Source organism: Rana temporaria, chromosome 11 (genome assembly GCF_905171775.1).
Source record: "Rana temporaria chromosome 11, aRanTem1.1, whole genome shotgun sequence".
Classification (NCBI taxonomy): domain Eukaryota; kingdom Metazoa; phylum Chordata; class Amphibia; order Anura; family Ranidae; genus Rana; species Rana temporaria.
The window spans coordinates 99,591,735-99,615,947 of record NC_053499.1 but is presented as its reverse complement, the minus strand read 5'-3'; the positions used below and the strand labels follow the sequence as shown (position 1 = coordinate 99,615,947).

At 45.7% G+C, this 24,213-nt stretch overlaps 1 protein-coding gene across 12 annotated transcripts in view; it reads left to right on the top strand.

Moving 5' to 3' along the window:
- The window catches only part of NRXN2 (neurexin 2), a 2,907,124-nt gene that overhangs the window by 730,252 nt on the left and 2,152,659 nt on the right, over positions 1-24,213 (top strand). For 11 of the 12 annotated variants that reach the window (XM_040327841.1, XM_040327834.1, XM_040327835.1 and 8 more), the window contains exon 3: positions 10,288-11,580. In XM_040327841.1, the coding sequence (XP_040183775.1) occupies positions 10,839-11,580 (742 nt within the window). In that variant the 5' untranslated portion in view covers positions 10,288-10,838. Of the gene's footprint in view, positions 1-6,542; positions 6,566-10,287; positions 11,581-24,213 lie in introns of those variants that run through there. The other variant, XM_040327825.1, reaches the window with a different exon arrangement.

The following is a 24,213-nucleotide window of genomic DNA, read 5'->3' as shown; positions in this document are numbered from 1 at the left end:
CTGCTGGTGGCGCCTCGTCTGCCTCCCCTCCGCCTTGATGGCAGCAGTATTGGCCTTTACAGCCACTACCAGGCTCTTTACCTCTGCCACGAGGCATGATGTTGTGGCCTGCAGCTCCCCAATGCAGGTGACAATCGCAGCACAGTTCCCACTGACATCCTGCAGGCTGTGATTTACCTGTGCCGAGGAGGCCAGGCTGTCTGCCACACGTCGCAGGTCCCTGGCTACAGCACACATATGGCGAGTCTGACGGGCCTTATTCCTCGCCAGATTTTCCTGGAGGGACTCAGGAACAGCCCTTGTCTTCCTCGTAGCCTTCCTGGGGGCAGTAGAGGCATGGGGGGCCGTGTGTACGGGGAGGCCCTTGAGGGGCTTTCCCTGATGGTGGAGGAGGGTGAGGGGCTTCCCCTGATGGGGGAGGAGGTTTTGAAGGGTCCAGGGATGATGGGATCCTTAACGAGGTAGAAAACTTCCTCCAGGTCCCCATGCTCCTCCACAACTTCCTCTAGAGGAGAGGTGTGGGCACACTCATCCGGGGATGGCGTGGGTCGTCCAGCAGATGTCGATGGCCCAGCTCCCTCCAGCACATCCGTGGATGACACAAAGCATTCACATGTTGGTGGACCCTCACACTTGTCACATGTTCCCTTCCACCCCCTTACATGCTACACACCGGATAGGGGATAAAACACACTTACCTGTCCTCAAGGCCTGATCACCAGAATCAAATCCATGCCGTCCACCTGCTCCCGCTGCAGACATTGGGCAATGACCTCCTCCTCATCGGTCAAGCGCAGAGCAGAGGCTGGTCCTCCTCCCGTGCCCCTGGCATGCCTCCTCATAAAGGCCAGCTTGTCACGGACCCGACGTCTGAGGTCATTTATTTTTTTGTTCACATCGTCGGGGTTCCTGGTCTCATTACCGACGGCATTGACCTCCAGGGTGATCTCCTCAAGGATCTCTTACGTGCCCTGCTGGTCCGGGCACTGTGGGAACCATGGAGGAACTGATCAAATTTGTCTATTGCCATAATAATAACAGCCCTCTCCTTCTTCCTCCTCTCCTTGCCTCCATTTACAGCTGCCGCATCTCTCAGCAAAAGTACCTTGATTGATTCAGGGGGGGAAACAAGCAGGATGTACTTTTGCGCCGGACAGGCTGGGCGTATTTATTTACTCAGCGTAAGCCGGTGGGCCGGCGTATCCCAGGAAGTTGTGCCGGCGTAGTTGTGAGCATGCGCACAGGGGAGCGCTCATACGTCTACGTCACTGCGCATGCTCCATTCATGATACGCCGGGCGTAAAACACTGCTCCACGCTCGGACCATCATTTGCATAAGGTCACACCCACTTACACTTACGCTGGCTTACGCCAACGAAATTACGTTACGCCGGCGCAACGTTGGGAGCATTTCCATTGTGAATACTGTGCTCGCCGCTGTGCGCAACATCGGCGTAGCGTATATTCGATACGCTACGGCAGCATAAATATGCGCCGATGTATGTGAATCCGGGCCATAGGCTGTAAATCATACAGAAGCGTGCCTTTTGAGGCACCGGAAGTGACACAGATGAGCTCGCCGCTTGTGGATTGTTATGCTTTGTGTGTATTTTTAATGTGAGTACCCACACGCTGTTTTATACATAATAAACGCCATTTGTATTCAAAATTACAACACTATTCTGGGATTCCTTCTACCTTTCCCCTGCTATTACATATGTACGCCATCTGGAGACCTACTGTTCCACGGATGTGCTAGCCATCCCCAGGGACCATACCCACATCCAGCAAGGAACCATCCAGGCAGGACCAAGCTTGATCCCTTCAGGCTTTATTTACATGCTGTAACCTCACAGCAGTGAGGTAAGGGGCCACCCTTCCACCTTAGTGGGAGACACTGAAGAACCACTTTATGTGCCATTGCATACGTTGGACTTTATACATTGCATTATCACCCTGTGTGATCTATAACGTTCACCCATGCACTTTTGCATTTCACTTTGTGTCACTCTGTGACAATCTATGCATCATATGTTTTCTATTGAAATCAACACGCTTATGTATGATTTACAGCCTATGGCCCAGATTCTCAAAGACTTACGACGGCGTATCGCCAGATACGCCGTCGTAAGTCCGAATGGGCGCCGTCGTATCTATGTGCCTGATTCATAGAATCAGTTAAGCATAAATTCTGCCAAGATACGAGCGCCATAAGTCTCCTACGCCGTCGTATCTTGGGTGCATATTTACGCTGGCTGCTAGGTGGCGCTTCCGTTGATTTCTGCGTCGAATATGTAAATGAGCAAGATACGCCGATTCACGAACGTACATACGCCCGTCGCAATTGGTTACGCCGTTTACGTAAGACATACGCCGGTGTAAAGATAAAGCTGGTCTCTAGGTGGCGCAGCCCATGCAAGGTATGGACGTCAGAACAAGCGTATCTTTTTACGTTGTTTACGTAAGTCGTACGTGATTGGGACTGTGCGTAGGTTACGTTCACGTCACAGGCATTGAGCCGGCGTATCTTTGGGGGAAAATACGACATGATACTGAGCATGCGCGCGCATGCGCCGTTCGTTCGGCCATGCATCTACATGGGGTCAAGATTAATTTTAAATACAACATGCCCACAACCTGCCTACTATGAAATACGCGTGCTTACGCCAGCCCATTTACGCTACGCAAGTGCTTTGTGAATACAGCACTTGCCTCTCTAAGTTGCGGCGGCGTAGTGTAAATAAGATACGCTATGCCCGTACATAGTTACGCCTCCCTACGTGAATCTGGGCCCCTATGTTTTTGATACTAAGCAATAGACCTTTTTATTACAGCTTGTACACTGAGCTACCATATTGCTCTGTACCTTTTATTAGTTTGTCACTTGTACTTTATTTTTGAACAGTGCACTTATACTATTTATTGTATTTATTTATTTATGCAATTGTTTATTTAGCAAATTTTACTATCAACAGCTCAGCACTACCTCTTTTTATACTCCGTTATTCAGGTTGTGGTTTTACCTTTAAGGCCCCGTACACACAACCGGATCTATCCGCTGAAACTGGTCCGACGGACCAGTTCCAGCGGACAGATCCAGTCGTGTGTAGGCCAGAGCGGACAATTGTCCGGCAGATCGGACAGTTTCCAGAGGACAAAAATTGCTTAGACTGCTAGCAAATCTGTCCGCTGGAAACCTGTCCGTCGGACGTGTTTGGTCGTCTGTACAGACTCACCGGACACGTCCGACTGACTGCCATCCCTCGCATGCGTCTTACTGATTCGACGCATGCGTAGAAGATTTGAACTTCCAGGGCCGCCCACGTCGCCGCGTCATCGTCGCGGCGACGGCGCGGCCACGTCACGACACTTCAACGCGTTTGTTTTCCGCTGGGATTTTGGTCTGATGGTGTGTACAGCCATCAGACCAAAATCCGGCAGCGGACATGTCCGATAAAAACGGTCCGGCGGACCGTTTTTCATCAGACAGATCCGCTGGTGTGTACGGGGCCTTAGTGTTTTGCAGCAGTTGATCCACATTTCTTTTTTATTACCAGCTGGTCACCCGGCTGTCCCATAGTAGCGCGTGAATATTTCTTTGCACACATATGACTTTGTAATATGTAAAATTACCATAACATTTTAATATTTTTGAACAGCAGGTAAGGAGGTATCCAGATTTGTCCAATGATAAACTAATATCATCCACAAAGAGTCCCATCTTATGTTCGTATTGGCCTATTTTAATACCATTAATATCAGGGTTTTTGCATATACTTTCTGCTAGAGGTTCGATAGCTAAGGAGAATATTAAAGGGGATAGTGGGCAACCTTGTCTTGTTCCATTGGTTAACCCACTCAGCTGTATTTCCGAGTCTGGCTCTGGGTGGAATTTCAGAACCAAAAGCGGTAACCCCGAGCCAGACTCATGATCGCCTTGCAGTGTCCACAGGCAGGGAATTACTTACCTTGTCCCTGGTTCCTGTGAGGCCTCCCCATTGTGTGATCGAGCTGTGTCCTCGCTCGATTCACACAGTGACGTTATGACGCACAGGGGGCGGAGATCGGCTCCAAATTCAAAAAAGTAAATACACACAATACATACAGTATACTGTAATCTTATAGATTACAGTACTGTATGAAAAAAATACACACCCCTTTGTCCCTAGTGGTCTGCCCAGTGTCCTACATGCACTTTTGTATAAAAAAAACTGTTCTTTCTGCCTGGAAACTGGAGATTGTCAATAGCAACCAAAAAGTGTCCCTTTACATCAAAAGTGGTTTTAGACCAGCTAGAAAACAGTGATAATAAATTAGAATCACTTGCAGAATTGAGCGATATCGATTTGTGGGTAAATTCTTCATCAAACAATAAAAGTAATGACAGCGACAATTCTGCAACTGAGCAAATTTTAGTGTTTTTTATTTGATTACATTATTGAATATTTTTTATTATAATTACATTATTATTTGTTATAATTATTTATAGTTATTTATTATATTATAATTCATGATTTTGTTTTTCAAACTTTATCATACTCGAGATGTCTACTAGACTCTGGTTTGGACAGATTTAAAGGAGTTGTAAAGGAAATTTTTTTTTTTGCCTTAAATGAATGGGCCAGATTCAAGTAGAAGTGCGGCGCGTAACGTATCGTTACACAGCCGCAAGTTTTCATCGCAAGTGCCTGATTCACAGAGCACTTGCAATGAAAACCTACGCCGGCGGCCTCCGGCGTAAGCCCGCGTAATTCAAAGGGGCGTGTGCCATTTAAATTAGGCGCGCTCCCGCGCCGGACCTACTGCGCATGCTCCCTTTTGAATTACCCGCCGTGCTTTGCGCGAAGTGACGTCATTTTTCGAACGGCGACGCGTGTAGCGTGATTCCGTATTCCCGGGCGGCTTACACAAAATGATTCTATGAATCAGTCGCATAGATACTCTGAGAGATACGACGGAGTATCTGAGATACTCCGTCGTATCTCCTTTATGAATCTGGGCCAATGTCTGCAAGGTAGACAGACAGAATAGTGTAATGATTCTGCTAAAAAACTAGTAAATACCTATTAAATTCCCTTATCTATATCACCTCAGGCATTCTAGTTTCTGTTCTTGCATATATTTTGAGGTCCAAAATTAATAATGATATGGGTCTGTAGTTTAGAGAGGAAGTTGAGTCTTTACCTGATTTTGGTAGGGTGATTATTAAAGCTTCTAACATTAATTGGCTTGATGAAGCAACTTGGTTAAACATATTAGTCAGATATGGAGCTAAGATGTCATTAAAGATTTGATAATATTTACTTGAAAGCCCGTTGTTCCCTGGTGCTTTGTTTTTAGGTAGGGATTTAATAACTTTTTGAGAGTTTCGTCCAATGAGATTGGGTGATTAAGGTAGTCTACATTTTTGGGGTTAATCTCGGGTGGGTTCACAGAGTTAAAAAAAAGTTTAAGATTATTTCAGTTGTGGGTTGAGGTGTATTTTTGTCTTCTTTAAGATTATATAGGGACTCGTAGTATTTTGAAAAGGTGTGCGCTATCTCTTGAGGGTTACATATTACTTTTCCAGATAGATGATGGATTAATTTCTTTGTTTTGTTTTTGTGCTGGAGCTGATGCAATCTGTTAGCCAGTAGTTTTCTAGCTTTGATACCCTGAGAGTAATGATTTAGTTTTAGCCTTTTTAGATATTTTTCAGGGTCTGCAATCAGGTTGGCTCTTAGGGCCAGATTCACCAAAGAGATACAACGGTGTTTCTCCTGATACGCCGTCGTATCTCTGTTTCTATCTATGCGACTGATTCATAGAATCAGTTACGCATAGATAGCCAGAAGATCCGACAGGTGTAATTGTTTTACACTGTCGGATCTTAGGGTGCAGTACCGCGGCCGCCGCTGGGGGAAGTTTGCGTCGTAAAACAGCGTCAGGTATGCAAATTAGGAGTTACGGCGATCCACAAAGATTTTTCCCGTTGTTACGGCGTCGCTAGTGTTAGATTTCCGTCGCAAAGATAGTGCACCTTTAACATGGTGTAAAAGTACTCCACCATGTTAAAGTATGCCTGTCGTTCCCGCGTCGCTTTTGAATTTTTTTTAAATCTTTTATTTTTCCCGGCGTAAATCTTTATTCACGTCGCGATTCACAAAACATTGGCGCGTCGTAATTTCGCGCAAAGCACGTCGGGAAATTTGCGACGGGAGCATGCGCAGTACGCCCGGCGCGGGAGCGCGCCTAATTTAAATGGTACCCGCCCCATTTGAATTGGACCGCCTTGCGCCAGGCCAGTTTACGATACACCGCCGCAAATTTCCAGGTAAGTGCTTTGTGGATCGGGCACTAAATCGGAAAAATTGCGGCGGTGTAACGTAAACCGGTTACGGTACGCTGCGCCCGCTGTACGTGAATCTGGCCCTTAGTTCTGTAGGATTTTTTTGTGTTGTTCTTCTAATCTGAAGATATCTTTTAGTAGCTTGTCCAAAGCGGAAGCTTTTTTTTTTTTTTCTCCCTAGTGCCCATTTGTATGAGGAGGCCCCTAACAAAGGATTTGTGAGTACACCATAGAATGGTATGTGTCAAAAAATCGTTGTCATTATTTAAAAAAAAAATCCTTTATTTTTTTTTTCATTATGGACGAGTACCTCTCTTGAGATAGGATAAATGTGTTGTTTCTCCACAAAGTGTTAAGCCTTGTACACATGATCGGATTTTCCCACAACAAATGTGTGATGGCAGGGTCTTGTCGGATACTCTGACCGTTTGTACGCTCCATCAGACAACAAATGTTTTATAGTATGCTTTTATATTTTCCAACAACATGTGTCTTGTCCGGTTAAACGATCGTGTGTACACAAGTCCGTCAGAAAAAAATCCAAAGTACAAACACGCATACTCCGAAGAAATGCTAACCATAGCACAACATTAGCAGAAGTTGCTCAAAGGGTGGCGCTAAAGAGCTGAAAAACCACATCGTTTTGTGTACGTTGGCTGAAAAAGTTCTGCTGTCTGTATGCATACCAAGTTCACGGCCAACGCCCTTCACACAAAATTCCACGGATTTGTCAGATGGAAATGTGATCGTGTGTACGAGGCTTTATTGCTACATGGTCGATTCACTTTAATTTCAAGTGTAATTGGAGCGTGGTTAGACCAGGTTATATTGTGAATAGTAGTATTAGTTATTTTTTGTAAAAGGATCTTGTCCGTGATAAAATAGTCTATCCTTGAATAGGATTTATAGAATGTATCCTTTGGGTGGAATGGAGGCACCTCCAGGGATCATACAAATCTTCATTGAGAAAGATCTTGTTTTGTCCAGTTATAGTGGGAGATCCTTGCTTGGAGGTGTCCATGAGTGTGTCTAGAGGTGTGTTGAAGTCCCCACCAGTGCCACTTACCAGTGCCCAGCAGTGGAAAATTACCTGTTTGCAAATCATACATGCCATAGGTCATATATGTCAAAAGGTCAAGCTATTCTTGACCTTGGTTACAGAATTGTTGACTTTGGTTAGAAAATTGTTGTAGAACAATAGAAGCATCTAACTACCAACTGAAATTTGCCCAACTCGCAACAAAAGTATCTATGTTATCATTGTATTAGAGGACAATTTGAGCAAACATTTCTAATGACATTTGTTTGAAACCTGATGTTACCTCTAAAACAAACAGATTTTTTCTATGTAAGTCTGATAAAATCAGAAAGCAAACACACACACAGTATAATTTCAAACACAACACAGGAATACCTAAGCATTTGTTGTATACTCGGTTGACTACTTATGCCTCTTTTGGAAACTATTAGCCAGATTCAGATAGACTGGCTTAATGTTGAGGCGGAGTAGCGTATCGCATATACGCTACGCCACCGTAAGTCAGAGAGGCAAGTGCTGTATTCACAAAGCACTTGCCTCCTAAGTTACGGCGGCGTAGCGTAAATGGGCCGGCCTAAGCGCGCCTAATTCAAATGTGGAACAGGGGGGCGTGTTTTATGTAAATGACTGGTGACCCGACGTGATTGAGGTTTTTTACAAACAGCACATGCTTCGGATAGAATGCCTAAGATACGTCGAACACTGCCTACGACGTGACGTAACTTACGCACAGCCCTATTCCCGTATGACTTACGCAAACAAAGTAAAAAGATAGGCCTGTTCCGACGTCCATACCTTGCATGGGCTGCGCCACCTAGGGAGCAGATTTATCTTTACGCCGGCATATCTCTTACGTAAACGGCGTAACTAATTGCGACGGGCGCACGTACGTTCGTGAATCGGCGTATCTTGCTCATTTGTATATTCTACGCTTAACTCAACGGAAGCGCCACTTATCGGCCAGCGTAAATATGCACCCTAAGATACGACGGCATAGGAGACTTACGCCGCTCGTATCTTAGCCTAATTTAAGCGTATCTGGTTTCCAGATTTACGACGGCGTAGATTCAGAGTTACGACGGCGTATCTACTGATACGCCGGCGTAACTGTTTCTGAATCCAGCTATATATATTGCCTTACCACTTATTTACAAAATTATTTCAAAGAAAACCAACTTAAAAAAGTAAATAATTGAAACAAATAAGATACTGCAATTGTATATGCAAACGTACATATGATCACCGCGCTGCTCAATAAAGTGAAAACTAGCAGCCAACACCACAAAAATAGATACATTTTGCAAAATAAAAACAGAAAAAATAAAGTGTAGCGCTAAAAGAAAAAAGAGCCCTATGATAAATAGTGGTATAGTAACACCAAAAAAATGTTCATGTGGACAGTGAAGTGAATAAATCTGAGTCCATTGACAAACTCCAATTCATCAGAAGATAATGGGGCATATCCACAGAGCGAGTACGCCGGTGTATCTACTGATACGCCGGCGTACTTTCAAATTTCCCGCGTCGTATCGTTGTTTTGAATCCTCAAAACAAGATACGACGGCTTCTGGGTTAGATCCGACAGGTGTACGTCTTCGTACGCCTTTGGATCTAAGATGCAATACTTCGGCGCCCGCTAGGTGGCGTTCACGTCGTTTTCCGCATCGGGTATGCAAATTGGCTATTTCCGACGATCCACGAACGTACGAGCGGCCGGCGCATTCCTTTACGTCGTCTCTAGTCGGCTTTTTCCGGTGTATAGTTAAAGCTGGTATTTTGTCGCGTAAAGTTAGACTTGCCATGTTAAGTATGGCCGTCGTTCCCACGTTTAATTTGAATTTTTTTTTTTTGCGTAAGTCGTCCATGAATCGGGATGGACATAATTCACGTCTATGTTAAAAAAAATGACGTCCTTGCAACGTCATTTAGCTCAAAGCACGGCGGGAAATTTAGGGATGGCGAATGCACAGTTCATTCGGCGTGGGGACGCGCTTCATTTAAATGAAACACGCCCCCTAATCGCCGATTTGAATTCCGCGCCATTACGCCACTTGAGATACACTACGCCGCCGTAACTTACGGCGCAAAATCTTCCTGGATTCGAAATAAAGCCAGGTAAGGTACGGCGGCGTAACGTATCTCATATACGATGCGCCGGGGCATATCTTTGTGGATCTGCCCCAGTGACTTTTGTGATACACTGTGATTGATAGAAGATCCGCCACCAATTGATGATAATTATGAGGCTTACCAGAAAGATCAGGCCCGAATAAGTATACAGTATACCTATCAGGTCATTAAAGCCTGAGTAATACCAGGGATCCAAACAAACTCCAAAATTGGAGAATCGATGGGCTTCCTAAAACCTCCCTGGGCACAATACTCGATATGTAGCAGATTCACAGAGGCCAATTGAATGGTGTCAATCAATGCATAAACTCTATCTTGGCACAAATGTCCTCTGGCGTCATGTATATATTCAGGAGGCTTGTATCTTCCAATTTTCCACACAAAGGATCTAGCAGACCAAGCTCTAGTTCCTCCTGTAACTCTTTACACACAGATTGTTGTGACTGATTGTTAGGGCACTGGTTCTGAGAAAGATGTGCATTTCTTCATCAGAATTTCACAGTCTGCTTGCCATGACATAGACAGATTTCTTTCAAAACCCCTGCAAAAATTATACCACCTGCTCACAGTCCGTTCATCAGTTTGCTCGCCTCTCATAATTAGGGGGTCGCACTAGAGCAGGTGAAAAGATGCACAAATACTATTTTCACAGCCAGCAGGGTATTGCAGATAAAGATGCAGATTTTTCACATTCAACAGGGTTTCAACAGGGTTTGTGTTGTTGTATTGTTATTTTTATTGTATATTTCATGCTTTTTTAAGCAAATTTGTATTTTCCTTTTTTTTTCAGCTGTCTAGAAGATCAAAGTGCCTGAGACATTCTCCTTGCAGTTAGTGACACATTTCATCTCAAAGGACAGTCAAGGAAAGAAAGATAGGGGTTGTAATTTATCTTAGCCAAATGCATATATATAATCTTGGGGCTCAAGTAAAAGGGTAAACTGGCTTTCTGATCCCGGAATCTTTTAGTAAACTATTGTGAGGACAGTAATGTAAAAATAATTTCCCTGATTTTTTTCCCCCCTCCATCCTTCCCTTACAACATTTACCTCCCTTGTTTCCTCTTCCCTATTTACAGCTGTTTCTCTTTGCATTTATTCGTTCTAGTTGAACATTTCTTGCATTACACTCAATAATTTTGTAAACATTACGTTTGTACTTACTGCAAACCAATTATCTCAATTTACTTAATAATTTCAACTGTGATATGACACATTATCAAAAATATTTTGTGTCTTTTTAGTCACCATGACATTGATTTTCCAATAACACTTGTAGTTATTCTCAAACTTTTGTCTGTCCAACATTCTGTATTTTTTTATTCCTTTACCCACACGCAACATGTGGTCCCTGCTTTACCTGTCTTCCCTCCTTTCCCTTCCCCTCCGTTCCTTTTCACTCCAGTTCTATGGGGCGCCTGGTCAATGGGTCCGTTACTCTCATCCTACCGAAGCCAGTAGTAATGGAGGGTGGGGAGAACACCTCACTTTCCGAATTAGAACAAATGCCAGTCGTGGCCTCCTCCTCTATCAAGATGATGAAGGAGACTGTGACTTTCTTGAGTTGGCTTTGGATGGTGGACGTCCACGCCTAAGGTTCTCCATTTCTTGTTCAGAACCTGCTGTTGTACGTCTGGCTCGGGTAGTATCAGATGGCCTTTGGCATGGCATAGTAATTGGCGGTAATGGCCGTGAGGGTTGGCTGAGTGTAGACGGAGAAAGAGGAGCAGCTGAAGTTCGATCAAAGCGCAGAGAAATGACACTCCGAAGTGACCTTTTTGTAGGTGGTCTTCCATCGGATCTACGTTTATCAGCACTTACTTTGGGTGGCGCTAAATATGAACCACCATTTCTAGGTGAATTGGAAGTGCTAAGATTGGGGGGTAGGCCAGGACAACTATTAGCCAGTCAAGGAGTGGGAGGAACAGAAGAGGAGGAAGACAGGGGGGCAAATCGAGAAATGTCCAGTTCATGCCAAGGAGCAAACCCATGTCTCAATGGAGGAAAATGCAGAGATGAGGTAGAAGGAGACATATGGTGTGACTGTCGGGATACTGGGTACCACGGAGAAAACTGCTCTGAAGGTTAGTGATATAGTTGTATCTATTATCTGCTTTATTCCTTTTTAACCAGAATGTTTTACTTACTGTATAAAATCAGTCTACAGTATTTACAGTCATTTAAAAAAAAAAAAATTGCATGCATTTGATTTTTCAGATTTTTTCCATGCTTTAATCCCAAGAAGTTAAATTTCTAGAAGAAATCAGTTTAAGAGAGAAATATGGCCAACACGTTTTTGATCATACTTTTCTTCTGGGTCACAGGAGTGCACTTATTTCTGCACTCCTGTGATGCAGATTTAGCCAACAGTGGGCAAAAGCCTGCTGTCAGCTAACGTCACAGAGCTGGTCAAGGCTCTGGGAGGATCTGACTGCCAGCTGGCTCAGCCTCTCAGCATGCCCCTAAGAACCTGAGACAGCTGCTCTCTCCCACTCCACAGCCTGGCACTCCAGTGCACACTGGAGGGGCAGAGCAGAAAATGGTGATTGCTCTTTGCTCAGTGAAGACTGAGAACTGAGCAATCAGCAGTTATGGGATCGGAGGGGGGGGGGGGAAGTTTCAGCATCAAACTGATGCTTCAGCCACATGGGTGAGTATGTAAGTTTAGTTTTTTATATCCTGCACTTCTCCTTTAAGAGCAGTAGATTATACTGTCTAATGCAATCATGTCTTATTGCTTTGCATGAGGTTGCCAAGGTAGCATGGCTTTCTGAAGTGCAGTTTTTGGGGGTCGGTATAGGAAGCTTAGAGAAAGAGGGAAGCAAAGGGAGGCCAGACATTTCATGATGCTTTTTCATAGTATGCAGAGTGTAACAATTACACATATATACAATAGTAAACTGTGGTGTTTTAACAGAATAATGTAATTGGCCAAATAATCAGACAGGAAGTAACAATAACTTGCAGTCTACTAAACAGTTATAGTAATAATAAAAAGCTGGTTCAAGATGACAAAAAACATGTGAATGCTGCTGAATAATACAAAACAGATTGTGAAAGCTGCACAAATATACAAAGCTTCTATAGGAATCTATTACAATAAAGAGTCAAACTAAGAATCTCCACTTCAATAAAGCTGTACAGAACACAAAGAACTAACTTGTGCTTATCCTCATAAACAGCACACCTCACAGTGAAATCCAGGGTAGCGCTGGTAACACACGCAAGCAGCTGGATTGATCCATTGCCCAATGCCAAAGGGCCTCCACAGTAGAACTAGAGTAATATGTAAGCAATTGGGGAAGTGCTCCCCCCTCTTCTTTTGCCTTATCAGGCTTCGCCTCTCTAAGCCGCTGAGTGAGGGAAGCCAAGGTCTTCTTTTCCCTGGTCATGTCCAGGAACCCAGGATGTTGTGAGAAATGGAGATAAAGGAGTCTGGACCTGAGCATGGTAAATAAATTGGCACTCCACTATATTACACTCCATTTGTTATCCCTAGCAAGTGTACAGGGGAGTCTCTCAAAATTAGGTTGCTGAGAATGCCTCAGGTTGCATTTCTGACTTAAGGCACATCTTTAGATTTGGGTTTTAGAGTGGGAGCATGCACCTGAGCTGGGTGACCATGTCTGTGGCTCACAAACTTGGACTGTTTTTTTTTGTCACTCCTGTTATGAGTCTCTCCATTTTGTCAATTGATTTGAGGAGTTTATGGTGTAGATATCTACATTTTTCTTGTGTTTCTTTTCTCTAAATATATCAGTGTGGGAGTCCATGAATGGATGGTTGTAAAACAACTATTTTTTTCTATAGAGTTTGCAATTGTTTTTGTTGGTGTGTGCTTTTATGGCAGTTTAGAATTCTTTCCCCAGACTGAAAAGTCAAAGCCTGGCACCTCCAACTCTTCTTGCTCCACATGTGACCAGCCATTAACAAACCTGTCAGGACCTTTTCTTGATACTGTGGTTTCCAAAGCAAAAAAGTTGTAGTTTCAGTGTCCACCAGCGGGTGCCTCTCAGCAGCCAGCAGTTTATTTTTTATTTTTTATTAAGAAAAGCTTTATTGAGATGAAAGAGTTCCAGCAATTCCAGAATATCCTACCAAACATAACAGCTACTAACGTTGTCATGTACAGTGTTTGATTCCGTCAGTAATACAAAGCCAGCAGTTTCCAGTAATCCATCTACACCTGATGGAGGGTACTTAAAGTGGTTGTAAAAGCAAAGAAAGATTACTGCTAGCCCCTCTGTTCTACCAAGCCACACTTCACTGTGTACATTTGTTGTATACAATTATGCCTCTAAATAACTTATTTGAGTTTGTTTCTGGCTGGTCACGTGACCTCCGGCAGCGCTCCTTACCCAATCTAAGGGCTACAGTGGGAGGGGCCAAGATCCCCCTCTGACATCAGCCAGGGAGGTCACATGACCGCTGTGCTATTCCGCTCACCCCCTTCCACTGTAGTCTTTAGATCTGGGGAGGAGAGCGCCTGAGTCCCTTGACCGGCCAGAAACGAACTGAAATAAGAAAATTAGAGGCATCATTTTATACAAACATGTACAGAGTGTAGTATGGCTTGGGGCTGGCAATATTTTTTTTCTTTACTGCCAGCTATTGAGAGAGGCAGGAGGGGAGGGATGGGGAATAGATTGGCGCACACACATAGGAGCTGACATTGATATATATATATATATATATATATATATATACACAAGACCATTGAAGAAGAGAAAAAAAGAAACACCAAACAAAAAAACCTGCGGAAGAGTTTACAAAGACAAGGTTTAGATAATAAAACAATACAAACATATGATAACTGATAATAGATCTCAAAAACAGCCTATCAATATAAAGTGAACATATGTGTTAAAATATGAGGTACAGCCCAAAAACAATATATGTGAGAAATTTGATAATGACTAGAGTTGAGCGGTCACCTGGATGTTCGGGTTCGGACCCAAACCCGGACTTTGAAAAAAAAAGTTCGGGTTCGGGACCGAACCCGAACCCGGACTTTGACCCTAACCCGAACCCCATTGAAGTCAATGGGGACCCAGACTTTTGACTACAAAAATGTCTCTAAAAAACTAAGGGAAAGGGCTGGAGGGCTGCAAATGGCAGCAAAATGTCAGGAAGAGCATGGCAAGTACTCTGGAAATAAATGTGGATAGTGAAATAACTTAAAATAACATAAAAAAAATAAAAATAAAAAATATAATGATTTTGACCTAGGAGGACGAGGTCCATACAGTTTTGTTCAAAATTATTCAACCCCCCAATGCTGTAAAGGGTTTTAGGGAATTTAGTGTACATTTGTAATTGTATTCAGAATGAAATCCTACAAGGACTTCTTAAAGAACCATATGCAACTAAAATTACATCAATTGGTTTTGTAATACAGTAGTAAATGTTTATTTTGTGAATTCTTCATTTACACAATTATTCAACCCCTTAACCACTTGACAACTGGGCACTTAAACCTACTTAATAACCAGACCAATTTTCAGCTTTCGGTGCTCTCACGTTTTGAATGACAATAACTCAGTCATACAACACTGTAACCAAATGAAATTTTTGTCCTTTTTTTCCCACAAATAGAGCTTTCTTTTGGTGGTTTTTATTTTTTTCGCTATAAATGAAAAAAGAACGAAAATTTTGTAAAAAAATTAAATTTTCTTAATTTCTATTATAAAATTTAGCAAAAAAGTAAATTTTATTCATAAATTTGGCCTAAAATGTATACTGCTACATATCTTTGGTAATAATAAAAAAAAAATGGGTATATTATTTAGTCTGGGTGGGAGTTATAGGGTCTACAAGCTATGGTACCAATTACTGAAAATATATCAATTTGATCATACCTGATGTACTGACAGCCTATCTCATTTCTTGAGACCCTAACAAGCCAGTAAAGTACAAATACCCCCCAAATGACCCCTTTTTGGAAAGTAGACATTCCAAGGTAGTTAGTAAGAGGCATAGTTAGTTTTTTGAAGTTGTCATTTTTTCCCACAATTCTTTGCAAAATGAAGATTTTTTTTTTTCACACCATATTGTCATTATTTATAGGATATTTCCAACACATAGCATGTACATAGCAAAAATTACACCCCAAAATATATTTTGCTGCTCCTCCTGAGTATGGCGATACCACATGTGTGAGACTTTTACACAGCCTGGCCACATACAGACGCCCAACACCGAAGTAGCAACTTCTAGCATTCTAGAAGCATAAATTACACATCTAATCTCTCAACCACCTATTACACTTTTGAAGGCCCTGGAGCACCAGGACAATGGAAACGCCCACAAAGTGACCCCATTTTGGAAAGCTAACACCCCAACGTATAATCTATGAGGCATAATGAGTCTTTTGAACGGTTTATTTTTTTCCAGATGTTTTTGGAAAATGTGGAAAAAAATAAAAACGCATTTTTTTTTACAGAAAGTTATCCATTTATAGGATATTTCCAACACATAGCATGTACATAGCAAAAATTACACCCCAAAATATATTCTGCTGCTCCTCCTGAGTATGGCGATACCACATGTGTGAGACTTTTACACAGCCTGGCCACATAGAGACCCAACATCCAAGAAGCACCATCAGGTGTTCTAGGGACATAAATTACACATCCAATTTCCTTACAATCTATCACATTTTTGAAGGCCCTTCATATTTCTAACACAGCATGTACATACCAAGAATTACACCCTAAAATACATTCTGCTGAGTAATGGGTTAAAAAAAAAGAAGATTACCTGTGGTTTTAGTAGTGCAATTGTCCACAGAAGGAGAACCCTGATCCAGGCAGCAGGCAGAGACGTGATCACTGGTCAGCGACAGTGAATGGAATTGTCCAGGCGGCAGGCAGCAGGCAGGAATATTGTCCATAGTCAGTACAGTGCCAGCAGTGCCAAAATATTCGTCCTGATAGGAACATGGTCCAAGTAGCGGGCCAGGAAAGAATGGGGACAGGGGTAGAGGCTTCTCCCACCCAAATCTCTTTGAAGCCTCCGGGCAACCAGACCCTAATCCGGGAATGAGAAAACTAAAAAATTATTTTTTTCATCCAGAAAAACAATTCTGGAGCCCCCCACATATGTGAGACCCCTGTGTTCCCACTAGTATAGCAGGGTAAAAGATCAATCCAAGGGGCAGGCAAAAAACATGGTCAAACAGTCCAGGGTCAGTTCCAGAGCAGGCAGAGGTAGGTACAGTTTAGGGTTAGGCAAAAGAGTGGTCGTATAACAAGCCAGGGTCAGTTCCAGAGAAGGCAGAGGTATGTTTAGGGTTAGGCAAAAGAGTGGTCGTATAACAGGCCATGGTCGGTTCCCGGAGAAGGCAGAGGTATGTACAGTTCAGTGCAGTGGCATAAGGGGTGTGGGGGGAAATTACAGGAAATGAGAATTGCGTTTACCATACGTCCCTAATAATGTAGAAACATATGGTAATGGCGGAAACATGTACCAATACAGAGGCCTGGTTGGGAAGGACAATCAGGACAGTAATACGTGGTGTCTCTTCGAATTCCTCTTCTGGAGCACACCCGGCACCTCTTCTGATTTCTGTGGCCTATTTCACGGGAGGGGGTTTTCTCAGGAAAGTGATACTCGTGGAGTCTGCTCACAGAATCAGAGCGAATATTTTCCGGTGGGTTTTCAGGGTACACAAGGGCGGTGATGACTTCTTCTTGATAGTCCAGATATGATACGGGGTTCTCTGATGATTTTTTGTAGATAACATAGGAGTTATAGAAGGCCAAACTAAAAAAATAAATGGACACTTTCTTGTACCAGTGGCGGGATTTTCTTGTGGGCAGGTAGGGTTCTATCATCTGGTCGTTGAAGTCCACTCCCCCCATGAACAAATTATAGTCATAGATGCATTCTGGTTTTTGGATTGGGCCGGTTCTCTTGGGGACTTCCACGTAGGTGTCGTTGTGGATTGATGTGAGCATGTGGAGGTTCCGTTTGTCCCTCCACCTGACAGCCAATATCTCCTGGTTCCTCAATGCTGCAGACTCCCCTCGTCTGAGCTTTTCATTCACCAGTTTTTGCGGGAAGCCTTTTCTATTGGGTCTTATTGTGCCACATGCTGGGGTATTCCTAAGGTAAAGACAGCGAAACAGGGGCAAGCTGGTGTAGAAATTATCCACATAAAGGTGGTATCCCTTTCCAAAGAGTGGATAGATCAGATCCCAGACTACTTTTCCGCTGACTCCGATATACTCTGGGTATTCAGGGGGATGCAGTTGGGAGTCCTTCCCTTCATACACCATGAAGGAGTAGAGGTACCCTGTGGCTCTGTCACAAAGTTTGTACATTTTGACCCCATATCGGGCCCTTTTGCTGGGGATGAACTGCTTGATGCCCAGCCTGCCTGATAATTTGACAAGGGACTCATCCACGGATATGTTCTGGTCAGGGGTATATAATTGGGGAAATTGTTGAGAGAAAAAATTTAGAAGTGGCCGAATTTTATATAGCTTGTCAAAAGCAGGGTCATTTCGGGGAGGGCACTGGGCGTTGTCGTTAAAGTGGAGGAACCGCATAATTATTAAATATCGGGATCTTGGCATAAGGGAGGAGAAGAGTGGCATGTGGTGAATGGGTTTGGTGGACCAGTAGGAGTACAATTGTTTTTTTTTTGAAAGTCCCATAGTAAACGTTAGGCCTAAGAAAATGTTGAATTCCTCCACGGTTAGTTCTCTCCACTCAAAGGGGTGGGCATATCTGGAACCAGGGTTGCTTTTTATGTACTGTTGTGCGTAGAGATTGCACTGGGCCACAATGAAGGATAGCAAATCTTCGGTGAAAAGTAAATTAAAAAAATTAAGCATGGAAAAGTTTTCGGTGTTCACCTGGACACCTGGCTGGGCAGTGAAAGGGGGGATATTTGCTGCTCCGGAATTAGGGGGAAGCCACAGGGGGTTTTGAAGGCCATAGGGAAGGCTGGCATGGCCCCTATCCCTTTGGGGCTGAGATGACACCCTACTGGTGCCTGGGCTTTGTTGCAGTGGCACATCGCTTGAGGTGGACGGCACAGCGCTTGAGGTGGACGGCACATCGCTTGAGGTGGACGGCACAGCGCTTGAGGTGGACGGCACAGCGCTTGAGGTGGACGGCACAGCGCTTGAGGTGGACGGCCCTGCGCGTCTGGGAGTAGGCCGCTTCTCCACGCCAGCACCCCTTCTTTTCCTGGGCACACGTTCCTCTTCAGATTCGGAATCAGACCCACGGTCTATAACGGGTTCATAGGCCGAATCCGAATCGGACAGAGACTCCTCGCTGCTCTCATCGTTCATGGCTAGTAGACGCTGGTAGGCCTGCTCACCGGTAAAAATTTTTTTTGCCATACTGGTGGCTGGTGAGGCTGTACTGCAGAGCACTGTGGTGGCACTGGTGGACACAGGTGGACACAGTTGGGCACAGGCGGCACTTATGTGCACTGTAGTGGCACGGGTGTGGCTCTGGTGGGCACAGGCGGCACTGGTGGGCACAGGCGGCACTGGTGGGCACAGGCGGCACTGGTGGGCACAGGCGGCACAGGTGGCTCTGGTGGGCACAGGTGGCTCTGGTGGGCACAGGTGGCTCTGGTGGGGCTCTGGTGTGCACTGATTAGCAGAACAGGCAGCACTGGTGGGCACAGGCAGCACTGGTGGGCACAGGCGGCACAGGTGGCACTGGTGGCACAGGTGGCACTGGTGGCACTGGTGGCACAGGCGGCACTGGTGGGCACAGACGGCACTGGTGGGCACAGACGGCACTGGTGGGCACAGGCGGCACTGGTGGGCACAGGCGGCACTGGTACGGCACTGTTTTGGCACTGGTATAGGACTGTTGTGGCACTGGTGCGGCTCTGGTGACACTGGTGCGGCTCTGGTGACACTGGTGTGGCACAGGTGGCACAGATGTGGCACTACTGGGCACAGATGTGGCACTGTTGGGCACAAATGTGGCACTATGGACACAGCTGTGGCTCTATTGGGCACAGATGTGGCACTATTGGGCACAGATGTGGCACTATGGGCACAGATGTGGCACTATGGGGCACTTATTGGCAAGGGTAACACTCACAGTTTATCTCCTCTTCTCTCCCGCTGATACTGTGTGAGGAGAGGAGATGAACTTTCCCTGACCTCCTGTGTTTACATTGTGATCGCGCCATCATTGGACGGCGCGATCACATGGTAAAAGACCGCTGTTATTGGTCAGTTACCGTGATCTGTGTAGTGCACGGAAGACCCGGCACGCACGGAATTTTCTTTGTGCGCGCCCGAGGCGGCGCGCATTACTGATTCTGCTGGGCGCTGTTACATAACGGCGACCCCCAGTTAGGCAACCACCTTGCCGCCGTTATATGACGGCGGCTGGTGGTTAACTGGTTAAATACTACCACTCTGAGGAACAGAGGTTCATTGAAGTGTTTTCAACCAGGTATTGAAAACAACTGTGGATGTCAGGGAGCAGCAATAAAGCCTAATAAGCACCAGGAAGACAAGAGAAGAGGTGATTACTCTTCACAGGAAGGGCAATGGCAATAAGAAGATTGCAAAGATGTTAAACATACCAAGAGACACCATAGGAAGCATCATTCGCAAATTCAAGGCAACGGGCACTGTTGAAACGCTACCTGGTCGTGGCAGTAAGAAGATTCCAACTTCGACTGCTTGGAGGAGGAAGAACAAGGCCTATGATGAAAAGAACACCTTGCCTACTGTGAAGCATGGCGGGGGGTCAATTATGCTTTGGGGCCGTTTTGTTTCTGCAGGTACAGGGAAGCTTCAGCGTGTGCAAGGTACCATGAATTCTCTTCAGTACCAGGAGATATTGGATGACAATGTGATGCAGTCCGTCACAAACCTGAGGCTTGGGAGACGTTGGACCTTTCAACAGGACAATGATCCCAAGCATACCTCCAACTCCACTAGAGCATGGTTGCAGATTAAAGGCTGGAAAATTTTCGAGTGGCCATCACAGTCACCAGACTTAAATCCGATTGAGAACCGCTGGTGGGACTTAAAGAAAGCAGTTGCAGTGCGCAAGCCTAAGAATGTGACTGAAGGTGGAAGCGGCGGTGGAGGAGGAGAAGGTAGCCAACACAGCAGGTTTTGGTTTTTAATTGATTTATTTTTTAAATTAGGGTAAACCCCAAAAGAGTGAGAAAGATCTAGGGTTGCTACCTCATCCATCCCTTTAAACCAGAACACAGAGTAATTACACAGGTTCTGGGGCTAATTTAATGTCGATAAGGCACCAAGTGAGTTTAATTAGCAGCACCTTAATCAGCCAGAGAACCTGTGTAATTAATATGTTTTTGCTTTTAAAGGGATGAGATGGCAACCCTAGAAAGATCAGAAAAAAAACAATGGCTGGGTAAGGCCGGCCCGGTGTCTATTCTGCACAAGGTACGGACAACTCCTCTGGGATCCATGCCTGGTTCATTTTAATAAATAAACGTGAGCTTGTCCACATTGGCTCTGGACAGGCGGCTGTGCTTGTCTGTGATAACGCCCCCTGCCGTGCTAAATACACGTTCAGACAATACATTGGCCGCAGGGCAGGCCAGCACCTCCAAGGCGTAAAGGGCTAGCTCAGGCCATGTGCCCAATTTGGAGACCCAGAAGTTTAAGGGGGCATAGCCGTCATTCAGTATGTGTAGGCGTGTGCACACATACTGCTCCACCATGTTGCTGAAATGCTGCCTCCTGCTAAAACGGTCCATATCAGCTGGTGGTGCTGTTTGTTGTGGCGTGCTGACAAAGCTTTTCCACATTTTGGCCATGCTAACCCTGCCTTCTGAGGTGCTGGCGGTGCCCCTGCTGTGTTGGCGACCTCTTCCTCCTCCTCTGCCTTCGCCTTCTGCTTCCACTGTGCCCCCGCTGCCAGGTGGGAATTGCACCAGCAGCGCGTCTACCAGCGTGTGCTTGTATTCGCGCATCTTGCGTTCACGCTCCGGTGAGGGGATTAAGGATGGTACATTGTCCTTGTAACGGGGATCCAGCAGCGTGGCCACCCAGTAATCAGCACCTGTTATAATGTGTGAAACACGCCGGTCGTTGCGGAGACACTGCAGCATGTAATTGCTCATGTGTGCCAGGCTGCCCAGAGGCAACGAAAAACTGTCCTCTGTGGGAGGTGTATCATCTGTGTCCTCTGTATCCCCCCAGCCATGCACCAGTAATGTCCATGAGCTGGTCTGGATGCCATCCTGCTGTGAACATGGTTCCTCCTCCTCCATGTCTTCCTCCTCCTCATCCTCCACCGCGTCATCCTCCAGAACTGTGCTCTTGCTGGACAATTGTGTACCTGGCCTTTGTTGGTGCACGAACCCACCCTCTGAGCCACTTGTGAATGACTGCCCTGAAAGCCTTGGAAATTATCCCGATTCCTCCTTCTCCTCCTCCTGTTCCACATCCTCTTCCATCATCGCCCGTAGCGTTTTTTCAAGGAGGCATAGAACTGGGATAGTCACGCTAAGAGCGGCATCATCGGCACTGGCCATGTTGGTGGAGTACTCAAAACAGCACAACAAGGCACACAGGTCTCACATGGAGGCCCAGTTATTGGTGGTAAAGTGGTTCTGTTCCGCAGAGCAACTCACGCGTGCGTGCTGCAGCTGGAACTCCACTATGGCCTGCTGCTGCTCGCACAGTCTGGCCAGCATGTGCAAGGTGGAGTTCCACCTTGTGGGCACATCACATATGAGGCGGTGAGCGCGAAGGCCGAAGTTACGCTGCAGCGCTGCCAGGCGAGCAGCAGCAGGGTGAGAATGCAGAAAGTGCGCACAGACAGACCGCAATTTCTGCAGCAGCTGTGGCATATCGGGGTAAGTTTTCAGGAGACTCTGCACCACCAAATTCAGCACATGCGCCAGGCAAGGGATGTGCATCAAACTGGCTAGGCCCAGAGCTGCTACGAGATTTCGTCCGTTATCGCACACCACCAGGCCCGGCTTGAGGCTCACTGACGCCAACCACTCATCGGTCTGTTGTTCCATGTCCCTCCACAACTCCTGCGCGGTGTGTGGTTTTTCCCCCAAACAGGAAAGTTTTAAAACTGCCTGCTGGCGTTTAAGCATGGCTGTGCTGAAGTTGGTGGTGAATTTGTTACGCTGACTGGATGAGGAGGTGGTAGAGGATGAGGAAGCGGAGTAGAAGGAGTTAGGAACAGGAGGCAAACTGAAGCGCCCTGCAATCCTCAGTGGTGGAAGGACATGCGCCAAACTGCTATCCGCCTCAGGCCCAGCAGCCACTGCATTTACCCAGTGCACTGTTAGGGATATATAACGTCCCTGACCGTGCTTACTGGTCCACGTATCCATGGTTAGTTGGACCATGGCACAGATGGCGTTGCGCAGTGCACACCTGATTTTGTCCCCCACTTGGTTGTGCAGGGAAGGGATAGCTCGCCTGGAAAAGTAGTGGCGGCTGGGCACGACGTACTGTGGGACAGCCAATGCCATCAGGCTTTTAAAACTCTGCATCTCCACCAGACAGAATGACAGCATTTCAAAGGCCAGTAATTTTGAAATGCTGGCATTCAGGGCCAGGGATCGCAGGTGGGTAGAGGGTACTTCTTCTTACGCTCCATTGTTTGGGAGATGGAGAGCTGAATGCTTCCATGGGACATTGTGGAGATGTTTGGTGACCCAGGTGGTAGTGTTGCTTGCCGGTCCTGAGGGGTGGCAGGTGGCACTGTCACTACAGAGGTGGATGAAGAGGCAGAGAGGCCCGAGACTGATGCAGAAGAGGAAGCAGGAGGAGCCAGAGACCTTTCTTGGTTTTTGAGGTGTCTACTCCACTGCAGCTCGTGCTTTGCACTTAGATGCCTGGTCATGTAGGTTGTGATCAGGTTGAGAACGTTTATGCCTCGCTTCAGGCTCTGATTGCACAACGTGCAAACCACGCGTGTCTTGTCATCAGCACATTGTGTGAAGAACTGCCACGCTAGGGAACTCCTTGGACCTGGCTTTGGTGTGCTCGGTCCCTTGCTGTGTTGGGCAGTAGCAGGCGTACTGTCTAGGGGACGGACGCTCTGCTTTGGCACCCTGCTCCCTCTTCTGCTGTGCTGGTGGCTCTGTGCGACCACCGCCTCTTCCTCCGAACTACATGGGTCACCTGCATGAGGTTGATTCCATGTCGGGTCGAGGACCTCATCGTCCTCCACATCATCTTCCACCCAGTCTTCACCACTGCCCTCCTTGTTGGTCTGCACAATTGCAAAAGCACCAGCAGTTGGCAACTGTGTTTCATCATCATCCAAGACGTGCTGTGATGGTCCCCCCATGTACTCATCTTGAAATATAAGTGGTTGGGCATCGGTGCACTCAATCTCTTCCCCTTCTGGGGCTGGGCTAGGTGGATGGCCCTGGGAACACATGCTAACAGACTCATCAAAAAGAAGAAGAGACTGCTGCATGTAGGCTCAGACTGCTTGGCTGATTTGCAAGGGGGTGAGGTGAAAGACTGATGGTGGACATCGGCTGCAGGCGCCAACTCTGAACTTTCAGCACAAGACTGGTTGGAAAACAATGTGAAGGAACTGTTCTTATCTTTACGTTTATTAAAACAAAGTTACACTATGTTTGGCCACATCTTATTTTTCATGTTCATATTGGATATCCAATGATTGCAACTATCACTGCTGCCAGGACGCATTTGCCACTACAGGTGATCCTGTGACAAGCCTTAAATGTCCTCCTTTTTGATACCAAA